The 14,851-nt window shown below is 40.1% G+C and overlaps 1 protein-coding gene across 2 annotated transcripts in view; it reads left to right on the forward strand.

Moving 5' to 3' along the window:
* The window catches only part of arhgef10la (Rho guanine nucleotide exchange factor (GEF) 10-like a), a 125,688-nt gene that overhangs the window by 96,892 nt on the left and 13,945 nt on the right, over positions 1-14,851 (forward strand). For both annotated transcript variants that reach the window (XM_080494940.1, XM_080494941.1), the window contains 4 exons: positions 2,479-2,565; positions 8,247-8,461; positions 9,379-9,536; positions 11,693-11,835. In XM_080494940.1, the coding sequence (XP_080351066.1) occupies positions 2,479-2,565; positions 8,247-8,461; positions 9,379-9,536; positions 11,693-11,835 (603 nt within the window). The remainder of the gene's footprint in view (positions 1-2,478; positions 2,566-8,246; positions 8,462-9,378; positions 9,537-11,692; positions 11,836-14,851) is intronic.

A 14,851-nucleotide genomic window follows, 5' to 3' on the forward strand; every position in this document is an offset into this window, starting at 1 on the left:
GCTATATGTTGAAGAAATACAGATATATACTGTGCATTTTTTTCCTATTAGTGAAAGATTTTATTTTTTATTGATGAGCGACAGTTGATGTCACTGCCTCAGCTCAATATGTCCATCTTTTGGACTCCCCTATATATTCCTAGATCTGACCAATTTTAATTCCAGGAAAGTGCCACAAATCATATGTGTCTTTTCACTCAACAATCTGTGCATTTCAGTGTGAGAAAAATTAGGATGCATCAAAAATTTACTGCATCAATGGTATAATCACCACCATCTGGACAGAAACTGAAAATGGAAAGGCTTTCTTGACATTTCCTATGTGTTACGTGGCGCTGTTCATTTATGGACACCTCACTCTGACACACTTGATTCAGAAAAATGGTTCAGTGTGAACTTTTCAGAAACTTAATGGTAATAATCCATTTTTTAGATTGGTGTGTTTTGAAACAGGGAGACATCTTAACTTTGCAATACGACCACTGAGGAAATGTAATAGGGAAAGAAGCCTATACCAGCTGACATGGGGTGAAAAGGAGAACACATCCCAGACACCCCAGATACTCGCCTGGGGAGTAACCAAAAGGCTTCATCAGTTCATGTGATGATGAAGACTTTCTGATGAAAGGTGAAATGTATTCAAAGCCTGAGGTCATGAGGCTCGGTCTTCAGTTCTTCCGGCTATTGCACATCTTACACATAGAGCCACAGACACAGGATTACACCTACAACCATTTTACAGTCACCAATGAATCTGGAACTGGAAAACTCTTCTAGACCAGTTGAAAACATCCAAACTCCACACTGAAAGGATGAAGTGGTATTTGAACTCTCCATGTTTTGACGTCTCTCTGCTTCTGCATGCCTGGCTGTACCAAGCGGCTTGTAACCAGGCTTTCTGCTGTGCGTCATGATGACACATTTGTTTTGACGGTGGAAATTGAAATGCGGGAGTTTTTTCAGTCCCTAGTATTTGCAGCTTAAGTACTATCATTGGTAAGCCATCATCTTGAAGTACATTTTCTTGTTTCATTCGTAAATCTTAAATTTGGACTCCCATTGTAAATCTTTTTGCAGGGACATAAATAAATCAGTTGTCAGTTTGATTATCAATGGTGGGTCTTTGAAGCATGGGTGATTGAAGATGGGTGTTAATGTAGTTAATGTACTGCTCGAAGTGGACAATTCATATCTGGACATGATCAGGGATACATTGGTGCTGTCAGGCTCTCTCTCTTTCTCTCTTTGAAGAACCTAAAATATAAAATGGGCTTTGACTTATTTCACACGTTTCACAAGTGTTTTGACTTGTTTATCACATAATTCCATTTTTGTTCATTCATAGTTTTGATCTCTTCAGTGAGAGTGATCAATAAAGCTGCAAGCAGCACCCATGCACGTTGGACCGTGGTGGTTGCTGAGGTTTGGAGTACGTCAGAGTGTGAAACCACCGATTGGACATGAATCTTTTCAAGTTTGTAGGTGGCGCTGTGGAGCCATTTTGCCCCCGCAATGTCTGAAACCAGTGAAATGCATACATTTTCAAACAATCTTTTGTCCGCTGTCATTGATTCATTCATCCATTCTGTCGTTGGTTGTACCTTTAGGGCTGTCGTTGGTCATCTGGAAGGTCTGTTGTATATAGAGGTCAACTTTTCAAGCTCTGGATTTGCCCTGTCAACACGAGAATTTCACAGTTCATGCCAACTAGCTGACTTCCTGTTGTGTTTAGAGTATCGATATCGATTACATTTTTGTGTGTCCTGATGTGTTTCATATCCCTGCCAATTAAATTATTATTATTATTATTATTATTATTATTATTATTATTATTTCTTGTATTCCAGTAGGGTCCATGGACCAGAATGAAAAGGTGTTTCTAAAAGCTTGACTGTTTTATATGTATTATATCAGTTTTATTGACAATCATTCTCTGTAAAGATTCCAGATACATAGTGTGACATCGGTCCCAACACCGTTTCTGCCTCCATATAGTCTCATGGACAGTGGTGACCGTGACAACAGCTGAAATAAAAGCAGCTGCATAAGTCAGCATTCTCTGCTTTCGTCTTTGGCCTTCCAGCGGTGGAAGATGTCTTTTCCTCTCAATTCAAAAAGCAAGACAACGAGCTCTGAGTACTGCAGCTTCACGGATGGCAGGCGTCTACTTCTATTCTTCTTCGTCCTTCTTTGTATTTTCTTTTTCTTTTCTCAAGTTTGCTTTTTCTTCAGAAAGCAATCTCCAAAGGTGTTGTCAGCTGGAAATGAGATCAGACCCTGATCAGATCTCAGTGTCAGTCGCGACACATATGTAAATGTAATTGGAATTGAGTATTTGAAACACATTTTATTGTGCTGCTACGCTATCAGAAGAAAATAAACTTGTTGTTATAGTGATACACAGATTCACTATACATGCAATGCATCAAAGCAGTTTGCATTGTGAATATTAATCCACATTAATCATTTCTTTTCAAGCTGGAAGCTGCCCTCCACAACCCCGTACACTGTGCATTGCTGGGTTTCTCTGCAGCGAGTACCTCCTTACCTCAAGGCTACCTCTGGGTAAGTAATTTGTTTTTATGAACACACACATGCATGTCGTCAGTCTATATGCATCCTTGCATACACACTCAGTTCAGTGTCAAATGACTAAAATGTTCCTGCTAAATTGAGCTTTTTGAACAATTACCATGACCATTTAAATGCCCTTTCTTCATGATGTTCATATTCCTTTTAAGAGAGACAGAGACAGAGAGACAGAGAGAGAGAGAACAAGAATAGATTGTGGAAGGCTGCAAGAAAGTCATGCAAAACATTTTTCCCTGTAAAATGTCACCACAAAACTGAATTAATTCAGCATAAAGGGAGCTGCGGAAGAGTGTTTTATGATGAGTGGGGCAAATTGTGCAGCGAGACAATCACATCACCATTCCCGGATTTGTGGGAATTCAGCTGCATGTTGAGAGAAGGGTAGATTCAAATGGGGGGGGGGGGGGGGGGGGGGGGGGGGGTGATGCAGGGAATCTGCTATTAATCTTAAAGTTTCAATTTTTGCTCGCATCCTTTTTTTTTTGAGAAGGTGAGTAATTAATCAGGTAATCCTCCTTTGAACTAAAAGGTGGCTAAATCAAGTCCAGGTCCCTCTAATACACAAGGTATGCCTCAGTGTCTCCGATTTAATTGCTTCTGTGCTGCTGTTCTGTAAAAGACTGGATGCTCACTCAGATGAGGAAAAGAGACCATGGTGGCATTTAGAGTCCTGTGAGATCACGGCACAGGCTGCTCTAACTTTTAGCTTCTTTTGGAGTGCAAGCACAGATAACGTAAATGCCTTGAACCTTGTATTCCCAAAACATTTGGAGAAACAATGGTGGACTGTCTGCGAGATGAGTCGGTTACACCACCAAGATAGAATGTGAAGGGTCGTCAGAGCAAAGACTTCAAAAAGGTTTCAGTATATCTTTACTTGCGCGTATCTATGAGGACTAAACATAGTCCCATCCGCTGTTAACTGCATATATATGTTACTGTGATGTATAAAACATGACAGAAATACAGAGTGTTAATGAAGACCTAAAACAGCTTGCGCCTGTTTGAAGTGCCAGTGTTGCAGCGTCTCGACACTGCAGATGCATCGTGTGCAGCTTGTAAAGGCTTGCGAGAAACTCTCATGTCTTTAGTATTCTTTGACCGGCTGCATGGCAGCAGAAGTTGTTTAGAGGCTGAATGGAGGGGAGGGCGACAAGAACACCCACAATTGTTTTAAACTTTTAGCAGAACTCTCAAGGGGGGAGCTATCTTTCTATCGCCCCTCAATAGTGGCTACTGTAGCTTGTTTTGTGTGCCAGGGGGTGTTTGTGCTTGTCAGAAAGTCACTATTATGTCAGCAAAGAGCACAGCTGACCAGAGTATGTGAAGAGGAATTGTGGAGTCCTGAAAGATCAACAAACTCAATAAAATACAGTAATTTCATGGCCTGTCAATTAAGAGTGATATAAAATGCTGTGTGACAAAAGCTGAATTATGACAGGGGCACCGGCTGCAGGCTGTATATCATGACTAACTGTAGCTTTCAAAATGTAAAACAAAGTAGGGACTAAACCTATGTCAAAGATATGAAACACATTGGTTTGTTTTTAACTTCTGTGAAACAAAATTGCTTCTTATTCTTTAAAAAAAAATCTTATTTTGTATTTTTTTTGTATCTTTTTTTTATTCTATCTTGTAGAAGACAGATTCACCTGATTACATTTTTTCGGAGTCTGAAATATTTTAGATTGTGTGCGTGTGCTTGTTCGTAATTCTATGCTGGCTAGATTTCAATCAAGCTTTGGAACTACTGAAATGAAACAACACATAAAAGGATTGTAGACTGTGAAAGGTGAGTGAAATACCAGGCTGTGGCTGAAAGCTGAGACAAAATCTGTTCTAATGAATTATTGCTCCTTATGTATTATTTACATGTCAGCATTTTGACATGACTATTAAATAAGCCCAAAAAGTTTGTTCTGTCTCATGATGAAAAACGAATATTTTTAATAATCTGAACAAAAATGTGGGCTATTATGAATTCGAACTTGGGATTGTTTGCTTGTTTTATTCAGACTATAATCTCATTAATGACTTTCCTCTGCGCTCCCTGCTGACTCAGATGTAAGTGGAACTCGACCACAAAGCGCACCTGACCTTTTTCCAGCACAGTAATCGTTACATAAACATCCAGTCCAACATGCAATGAGAGCACAAACTGAAGGGAAAGAAATAAAATAAAATGAAATAAAATCGTGAAGGCCTGCAGATCCAGAAAGAATAATTAGTGGCTGAACGTTCCCACCCCCGGTTGGTTCTACCTCCCTGGCAGGCTTGTCAAATAACGGATGACACTAATCATATTAAAGTGAGATGGGCTCTGGGGATTTCTGCGTGCTTTGATCAGAGTAATGACATTGTGTCTAATCAGCCTGATACCCCAGTGTTCCCATGTTTTCCTTCACCTTCCTTGTTCCACTTTTTTTTCTTTTCTTTTTTTTTACCGACTTCGTACTTTTCCTCTTGTGTTGTGTGCACCTATTCACTAACTTAGCAATTTCTAGCGTGAATCAGTAACGGTAAAACTTAAATAGCACAATTTCAGGGCAAAACAAATTATCTTGTGACCTGTGGTTTTGGATTGCTAATGCGGCGAACGCAATTGAGCAGAGTGCGTTATCATGACTATTCTCCCATGTTTCCTCGCTGCATCCACGGCAATCTAATTAATGTTGGCAGTGCATTTACTGTTCAGGAAGTTTGTGCTGCTCCCGGGCAAAGAATCTGTCTGGGGCTCAGCTCTAGATATCTACTCTTTTAAATAAGTAGTAATGTCTTAGTCACGACACTGTTTTTAATGAATATCTGCAACAACAAAAAAAACCCCCCAAAAAACGAGACAGAGAGAGAGAGAGAGAGTTCACTTTTCAGAGATAGTGGTGTTTTTAGGAGTTCAAATGAACATGGCAATGTATAAATTGCATATAGGAGCTTGGATGAGGGGTCTGTGCTTCTGGCTCCACCTCCACACTCTCTTTTAAACATAGCTTCTTTTTTTTTTTTTTTGAGTTCCTCGCTGCGAGATAAGTCCCTCCTATCTTCTTTTCACCCTGTGCAACAGACCATTATTTGTTCTGGCTCATTCTCAAAAGCCCAAAGGATCGCTCCTGTCCAGATCCTGCACGCTGATACAAATCAAACAAATGATTGCATGCAAATAAGGGTGAGCATGGAGGAGAAGAGCTAAGGACTATATTTAGCTCATGTCACATTCACACGATGTGATTCATACGGAGAATAAATCTTTGGTCTCATGCAGGAGGCAGCTGTGTTTCTTTTTCCAGGAAAGGCATTGTATTTGTGTCAACAACCATGACCTCACATACACACACACACACACACACACACACACACGGGCATAACGAATGAAATCATACTGAAAACCCTCGGCACTTTAATTGTTTGGGAATGAGGGCAATGCCACTCTAATTGGAATTGCATCAGAGATGGGTTGGAGGGCTTGTTCTTACTGAGTTTGCTCAGTATTGGCATTGACAGGCTTACAGAACGGCCAGTGCACTTTTGCTACGCAGGAAATCAAGCTTCCATTGAGGCAGACACTTAGCTTGTGGGGTGTCCGTCGCCGAGGGAAGCGTGTTATGATTAGTGGCCTCTTTTGAGAACATCGAAGATTATTTTTGCCTTTGGTCAGTGTATATTTTTTTCATTCCATGTTTTCGCTTTTCAAAAAAGGAAATGCAGCTACAGGTGTTGATTGATAGAAGCCCACTCCAAATTGAGCCACCGAAATCCCCCAGCTTTCAACTTCCGTGACGTTAAGCTGGTGTGTTCTTCTTTGTTGATACTGGGCTGTAAAAATGTTGCCCGTAGAAATAACAGCGACTAAAAGCCAGCTGGATTTTGAAAGTAACTGTAGTAAAGTGCTTTCAATAACAGTACTCTCGTTGGGTGAATCCATTCACATTCAATGTATTGTTTGAAGCTGTTGTCAAGTGGCCACAGTCTATATTCCCATCTGTTGATCGGTTGGGATAAAAGAGAACAGGTCGTGGTTCTTTTCTGTTTTCAAACAAAGATACATTTTGATATTTCTTGGCTTTCCTGGTAAACATATTGAACACAATTGAGTTTTGAACTGAAGTTGTTTCAGATTGTCAGTATATTTATGTGGGTAACCGATGAACAGCAGTAACTATGGCCAATGTAATTGTTTTGTGCTCTCAAGCCACATTTGAACCAAATATTGATAGTATTAACTCTGTATTTACTACTGTATTGCTAAATGCATTTGAATCAGAGAAACATCACAAGTCCATGTGGAGTCATGAATGTATGTGGTCACCTAGTAATGTGTGACTCTTGATTAATAGTTGAGAGCAATATCAAAATTTCAAACCATCGCAAAGATAAATAGAAACAATACAACGTGTTTTTAAAAAAAAGTTAACATTGTCAAATATATGGTATATATCCATCCATCTACAGAATTAGACTCACCAATTTGCTTAAAATTAATGTTTTTGGACTGTGGGTAGAAAATCCATGCACACTTTCAATTCGTCTGTGTTTGTTTGGCAAGTTCGACTGGGTACATTTTAGAAACTTGTCTGCAACAGCCGGTTTATCAGCACAATTCTACTCTGTGAATGATCATGTCCTAAATTGGAGAATTTTCCCTTGGGATTAAAAATGTCCTCTGTTGCGTCATCCCGGGACGCCACTGGCACCTTCCGGAAATAAAGGAATATGGAGCAGTTGCTCTAGTAGCATTTATGTAAAGAGAAACAGCTCGGTGTGGAAATGGAGAGAGAATGTGCATATGGTTCAGTACTTTGTCTCCTCGAGAATCTCCAAACTATTGTCTTGATGCAGCACTTTGTCTCACTCTGATTTCTGTTCATTCCTTGTATCTTGTAGCAGCAAGTCGCACTGTGAGGTGCAATGAGACAGTGTTCATGAGAATTACCAGAGAAAAACTGAAAACAAATCGCAGGCTGTCCATGGTCACACGACTGTGACGACACATTCTATATATCTTATCTATATTTGACCGTCTCAATATGTTCTGCGGCATAGTACATCAAATACTCTAATTATGGGAATCATTTACAGTGTGTGAGTGTCAGTTTGACCTTGAACGCGCCATCATCAGTCGTCGGTTTAATTAATTGAAAACGATTGTATTGTCATCTTATCAGAAACTGACTCCAACAATAGGTCGCTCATTTGATCTCGTGAACTCCTGAAAACAGAAACCCTCATTGTTAACCAGCTCGAATCTTACGAGAGGCTCTCTGTTCTTTCTGATGAAACGCTCGCAGAAGTTTCGGGAATTGTTTGATGTTCTGGAGATGACATTGTGAATCTATTACATAATGTGTTTAACATTCTGAGAGATATTAAAAAAAAAAAAATCCAGCATGGACTACAAATGACAAGGTCTGAAAGGATAATTGACCTTAACTTTTTTTTTGTGCCATGAATCTATTGCTGACAGGTTTAACCGAAGACACATTATCCTCTGGCCTTCACAAATTGATTAAAACAGCGAGCACACAATGCCAGGATGATCTAAGGAAGTCTGGCATGGATCTTCTCTCTGTTCACTATATTGACCGTGGCGTTATGATTCAGCGTGTTGGCACATGTTAACATAAGGTTTCAACCTTTTTCTTACTTTTCTCTCCCTACAGGTAGCGGCTGGTGGAGAAGGTTCTCAAGGGCACATAGAGATATTTTCTCTCAACAGGATCACGCCGAGGGCTGTAAAGAGCCTGCAGGTAGGCTCTGCTGTCCGATGTCTGGATTATGTGCCAGAACCTTCTCCGACAGAGGAAACGGAGGTGGGAGTGAACAAGGCCTCCACAGGGATCGGCTCCAATGTTTGCGTTGGATTAGACGACGGCCGGTGAGAGACTCGCGTAAAGAAACCAACACATAAGACGAGATTTGATAAAAAGAGAAGGTGTAAATAATGAATTCACATTTTTTTTGCAAAGATTCAAGGGCGCCAGTGCAAATGTTAGGAAAGGAACACATGCACCTTCAGATATGCCCTACATGTTGTGTTATAAAATCACGCCTCCCATTATCTTTTGTTATGGTCCCTTGAGAGTCCTTGGCAGTAAAGATTTGCTTGTCAATATTTCATCAAAGCACGAAATCAGAGTTAATACCTCAGCACAGCGTCAATAAAATGACTTCTGCTAAGATCAGTGTTTCATTTTCAGAGCCAATAAACCTTCTGATCCCCACTGTGTGTAATACAGGAATGGTTTAATCTCAGTCTCCTTTCACAGTCATACGTAATAAATTGAAGGTTTTTTTTTTCTCGAGACAGAGAATATTGTTAGTGTATCATATATATCTGTTTTTATGTTGTTTTCATTAAGAGTAGTGTAAGTCATTTGTAAGAGAACTTGAATCACATGTCAGCAGTTTCCTTATGCTGACTCAGTATCCTCCAGTGGGAGCATCTGTCCAGGGAAAAAGCAAAAATACATACAGTGAAATGATAATAAAAGAAAAAAAAAACCCCTATTTCAGCACTTTAGCACTCTCAAAAACCTGTCAACTCAAATGCTACTTAACGTTTTTTTTCCCCTCACAGACAGAGAAACAAACAGTCATGTGCATTTGTCATTCTGAAGTAGACAATAAGATGCAGAAAGTTCAGATGGCATTTCAAACGCGAGAAAGACGGAGTGGCTCCACATACGCAATTCTTTGTGCACTGTTAAATCAAACCGCACAAAAACGAGGCACTCTGTCACTTCAAATGACACTCATTTATCACGTTGGCTTCTGCTGCTCTTGTTCTTCCAGCGTACTGGTCTATGGCAGTGTGGACAGTGCAGCACAGTGTCTGCTGACCCTCCATAACCCAGAGGGCTGCCCTGTGCTATGCCTGAGGCACTCGTCCCGCTTCCTGTTTGCGGGCCTGCGGAACGGGACCATGATGGTTTATGGACGAAATAACGGAGGTAAGGTGCTCCAGAGGTTGCTTTGCTTCCAGACTGATGGCGGTAGTTTAGCACCTGTCAGCGGGTCCTGTTGCCTTCCTGTGCAAAGAAGTGAGATCGTGTGTGTTGCTACCAACTCGGTTTTCACATTTATGGATTATTCTGAATGCACACTGCGATGGGTTAATCATATTATAGGAATGCTGGCTTTAAATGTGTTTTCTAAAAGTGCAACTTGACATATTGGCCCAATTATATTTGGCAAAATGATAAGTACTTTTTTCATAATTAGTGACATTTAAAAATCTCCATGAGGTCATTGAATGCTGTTTACCCACATGCAGATAAGTTGGTGGTGTTTCTTAAAGAAATATGACAAAATAGACTGAGGAGTGTAATTGAGGTTTCTAATCAACAAAATGTGATATATTCTTTAACAACAATGACATAGTTTCTACAAATGAGCTTTGTTTGTTCCTCAAATATACTTACAAAGTATCTCCGTTGGTAAATGTAATTTGATTTCATTACATTGCACTAAAATAACCCTTTTATGCATTATAATGACACATTTTCTTTAAAGAAAATATATTTTCCATGGTCTGATTTTTTTTTTTAATGTTTTGACTCCCTTTCCAATAATTTCCCTAAAATCACTTCTCCCGTGTAACTATAATCTCTCCATCCCGGTGATTTCCACACCGGCTGTAAGTATGAAAATAACACTTCACCATGTGGTCGATTGCATGCCATGTTTAGTCAGGCATTGCAGTCGGCCAAGGCGGGGGCTTAACACCATCTCAGCAGTGGTTTGCAGTCTTCACAGCCAGCGGGAGCACAATAGCTCTATCACTGGTTTCCTTCTACCTGGCCACAGTATGTCAACGCACCCGCCTGCCTCCTGTGCTGCTCTCTCCTCCCAAGCAGAACAGATGATTAATTACACCAAGCTGCCGCGTGCCGATTAAATATTACCATTCATGCTTTATTTATTTATTTATATATATATATATATATATATATATATATATATATATATATATATATATATATATATATATATATATATATATATATATATATATATATATAAAGGACAGTAGAAAAGCTCTGGAGGGAGCCGGTGAATGTTTGTGGATTCGGCTCATCTGTTAAAGATTTATGCCCTTGACGAGAGTGCTACTGTCTGAAAACAAGTCTGCAGCAGCGAGGAGGTACCCAGGCTTTACTTGAGACTTGTAAGAAAATGCATATCCACATACTCGGCATGACGCTACTTGTTGCTTCGCGAATACTGCACGACGTGCACATCAAACATCATGTCGGCTTGCAAGGAAAATATTTTACAGCTTGTTGCGATAAGGTCAGTGTCTGCGCTAAAGAGCCAGGATCACCAGCGTGGCCTTACTTAGCACAGTGGTGCCCGAGGGACATTTACAACACTGAATTTCGAAAAGGTGGGGAGGAAAAAAAATGACCTTTATCACATGCCAAACAATTAACCTGTGGAAGCCAGAAGGCATTGTAAAGCTATTCTCTTATGAAAGGCAGAAATAAACAACTCAAAATGTTAATTAAATGGCTGGGTGCACTCTCTTTTCTAATTTTGCTTCATTAACGCAAAGAAAAGAAGAAAAAAAAAAAACCCTCTGCAATTCACTTTTCTTGTGGCTCATGATTAAAACTCAAAGAAAAAAAAAGGCCTGCTTTTTCATCTTTACTCTGATGAAGCAAAAAGGGGCGATGACGCATCCAAAGTTCCTCTCATAGACAATAGCACCAGTGATTTCAAGGCTGGGAAGAATCTGCATTAAAGTGTGCATTTATTAGCCTATGGGTAACAATGCATAGTGATTTCAGTCATCCTTTACCCTTTCTTAAATTTGTTTGGTCATTAAAGTACATAAAAACAAGAAGAAGAAAAAAACTGCTCTCCACTATGAACCGTTTTCACTGAGGCTTCAGTCGCTGCTCTTCCGTGTTAAACAGCTTTTACCTTTACACACTCTACATTTATTTAAAATGCATTCAATTTCCTTGCCCAATGTGTAAGATTCATTGTCTGGAATAAAAGCCCCAGAATAACAGGATTTGATTTTAAAGAATCCCTCGGTTGTTATCCTTGTTATCTTCTGTTTTGGAGTTATTTCTCGTCCTCTGCATTTTCTTTCCCCCAGACGATCTTTGGGACCCCGACTCATGTCGGAGTGTAAGTTTGGGTTCAGAACCTGTTCGGACCCTGCTGGTGCTGGATGACTCTGTCTGGGCAAGCTGCGGGAACTCTGTTACAGTCCTGGAAATCTCCAGCCTCACCACTCAGGTAAACAACTCAAATACAGCTGGAGACATGAAGTTGTACTTCTGGCAAACTGGCAAATTCTCTGCTTTATCCATACACGTATATCCTTCTTGAAAGACAAAACATGTAAAAACAAACAAGAAACATTTTCAAAGCATTAAGACACTCCTTGTTATAGTTTCATTGAAGTCTCCTTGAAAGTGTATTGCGGTAAACAGCTCAAGAGTTGGTGAAGACCAAAGACAAGCTTATGAAAAGACTATTGTTTGTTTTGTTAGTGTTGTATGTTTGTTTTGTTTTTTGTCCCAGTGATGTGCAAATAAGCAACTTTTGGCCAATGTGTGCTGACAATACGTTTATTACTTGGTTACTAACCAAAATTATGTTGAAGGTCTCCTTTATTTTCTCCCAGTCAGGCTTGTGAGGCTGGAGCGCATCAATTCATGTCATGACAGTCCATGAGAAGCTGGAGCCCCCAAAGAAGGCTGTTTTTTTTAAGAAAGCACAAAAACGGTTTTGTTTGAAAAAAAAAAAAGAAAAGAAAAGAAAAAGGTCATAACCTGGTTAGAACAGGATTTAAATTAGTGGCTGGCAGTACAAAATATACTGTCAAAAAACAACACAGTTCGCCACTTAGACCACTTAATACATGAGAAAAAGAAGTTGACGAGGGAAAGGCTGGAGAAAATCCATGATGGAAGCTATGACACCAAGAAAATCTGAAATGACAGGAAACAGGGAAGATCTGTTTGATTTCAACAACAAAAATAAGTTAAAAAAAAACCCAACATTATTTCCGGTTTTACTTTCAAAATATTCATTGTTTCAGGATTCCTTTGCAGAAATGAGTAGCAATCCTTCATGCTTTGACCCCCACACGATGAGAACCTCTGGTATTAAAGATCAGATAAGCATATGCACCTAAATTTAAACTAGCAAACATATCTTTTATTTATTTTTATTTTTTTAATCGTACCTGGAAAACACCCATGTATGGTCAGCTATAACATGGGAACTCCACACAGAAAGACCCTGAGCCCAGAATCAAACCAAAGGCTTTCTCACTGTGATGCAAGTGTGTGACCACTTCAGCACCGAGCAGCACCACTAACAATACTGGCACTTGCATATTCTTGTTTGCACCTGCGTCTATAGAAATCAAATCGTCTGAAACCGCATAATATAACAATGTATGGAAATGACCCCCCCAAAAATCGTCTTATTTTTCTTCCATTCTTACCTAAAGATAAATACTCTCATTTTCAGCAACACCATGGCTGGACAACCTAAATGAACAAGCTTATTAGGGAAACTATTGAGGCGCAGTGTTTAATTTTTGCAATGATGTTTTTTTTTTTTGAATCAATTTAGGAAATGTTCCCATCCTTCCATTTTGTGGATTTATGCACGCTGCTTCAGAGAGCCAGTATTATAATGCGTGATGTCATCGAGATTTACTGCCGGAAGCTTCTGCGTGGACAACGAGTCATGCGCCTCCTGGATTTGTACGATGTTTGTTGGAGCTCTCACGCACAAATAAGCTGGGTTTGGCTGCGTCACCCTGAGTTATGATACAGGAATTTGTTCCATTATCTCCAGCGAGCCGTCCTGGGTGTTGTCTTAGTCATGCTTTCGTTCTTTTTTTTTTTTTTTTTTTGTGCAGTCACTCTCCAAGGTGTTCTTCGGCACGCCGTGTCATTAAATGTGTATATCAGGGTGACTTCTCCGGCTGTGGTAGACAATAATGAATGACATAAAACAAGCTCCTGTGGGCAATGATAATATAGTATTCAGATGCCGAACTGCAAACCATTACCATTTAATTATAGCTCCCAGATGTCCATGTGGGAAGTTGGATAAATGGGCAGAGCCTTAGCTAAAAAAAAAAAAAAAGAGCTGTGTGTACCAAGTAAATCTTCCCTGGGTAAATAAGAATGTATGACTTATAAAGATTAAAATGCTGGACTGGATCAAGTCAGTAGAGTAACACACTACCAGTCAAAGACAGGGATTTCATTGCTCATTATGTAAATTAAGTTGTTTTTTTTTAACTCTGAAACATAATTGAGTTATTTTCTGGATGAAGAATATGAATAAATAGGACAGTGAGAAATGCACCGCCTTCGCTTCATCAAGTATGAAGCTGCAGATAGTACGCACCGTGCAGCCAAAGAATTATGCAAAGTTGATTTTGTCCTTTTGAAATTGCAACAAGTTGGAAGAAGCAGCTGACAAATGTGAATAATCAATACGCACCTGCTCGGTGAGTGTTCCTGGCTATCCACATCATCGGGAGTGAGCTGAGCGCGGAATGTCTCCTTTTAGTGCGTCCCTTTTGCTTTTTTGCTTTTTTCTTTTTTCTTTTTTTTTTCTTCCTCCTCCCGCCCGGTTGCCCCAGGAGACACAAGCTTAATCAGCTGGATGGCCACGCAGTAGAGCCACAGTTCTGGTTCATCGTATCTCCCGCAGAGCTTAGCAGGTCAGCGCTGGTTACTTCTTTGCTAACCTTGTCTTCCTCACTAATATGGACTCAAGAGGCCTGACTTCACGGGGGCTGCGGTGCATATCCTGGAGCTGGACAAGCAGCATTTGGCACCTGTAGGATGAGATATGACTGGCTGCCGGGCTGGAGGGTCACGGGCTCATATTCACTTCACTTCACTTCATTCCATTGTTTTCCCACATGGACGTCCGCCGCTTTGTGAGACTCTGCTGTACTTTTGAATCATTTATCCGTGACTTTGCAGGTAGACTGTGCCGCGTCTCATCTGACGCCGCAGATCTTCCATCCGGCTGCTCATCATCAGTTTCTTTTTCAAGCGCTCGCAGTTAAAGCCTTGACGTTGCCGTTGTTTGACTTTCAAATTTCTTTTTTTTTTTTGTTTTTCCCCTATTTTTGGTAAACATGACTGTGCTTACTGAGGTGTAGAAACTGTACGAAACAGGACACAAATAGATCATCATAACACTTGCAAGTCTGCGCGGACTCGCACAGCTTTGTATTATTTGATCATACAACACACTACCCCAGTGGGAT

Source organism: Blennius ocellaris (assembly GCF_963422515.1).
Source record: "Blennius ocellaris genome assembly, chromosome: 4".
NCBI classification, from domain to species: Eukaryota; Metazoa; Chordata; class Actinopteri; order Blenniiformes; family Blenniidae; genus Blennius; species Blennius ocellaris.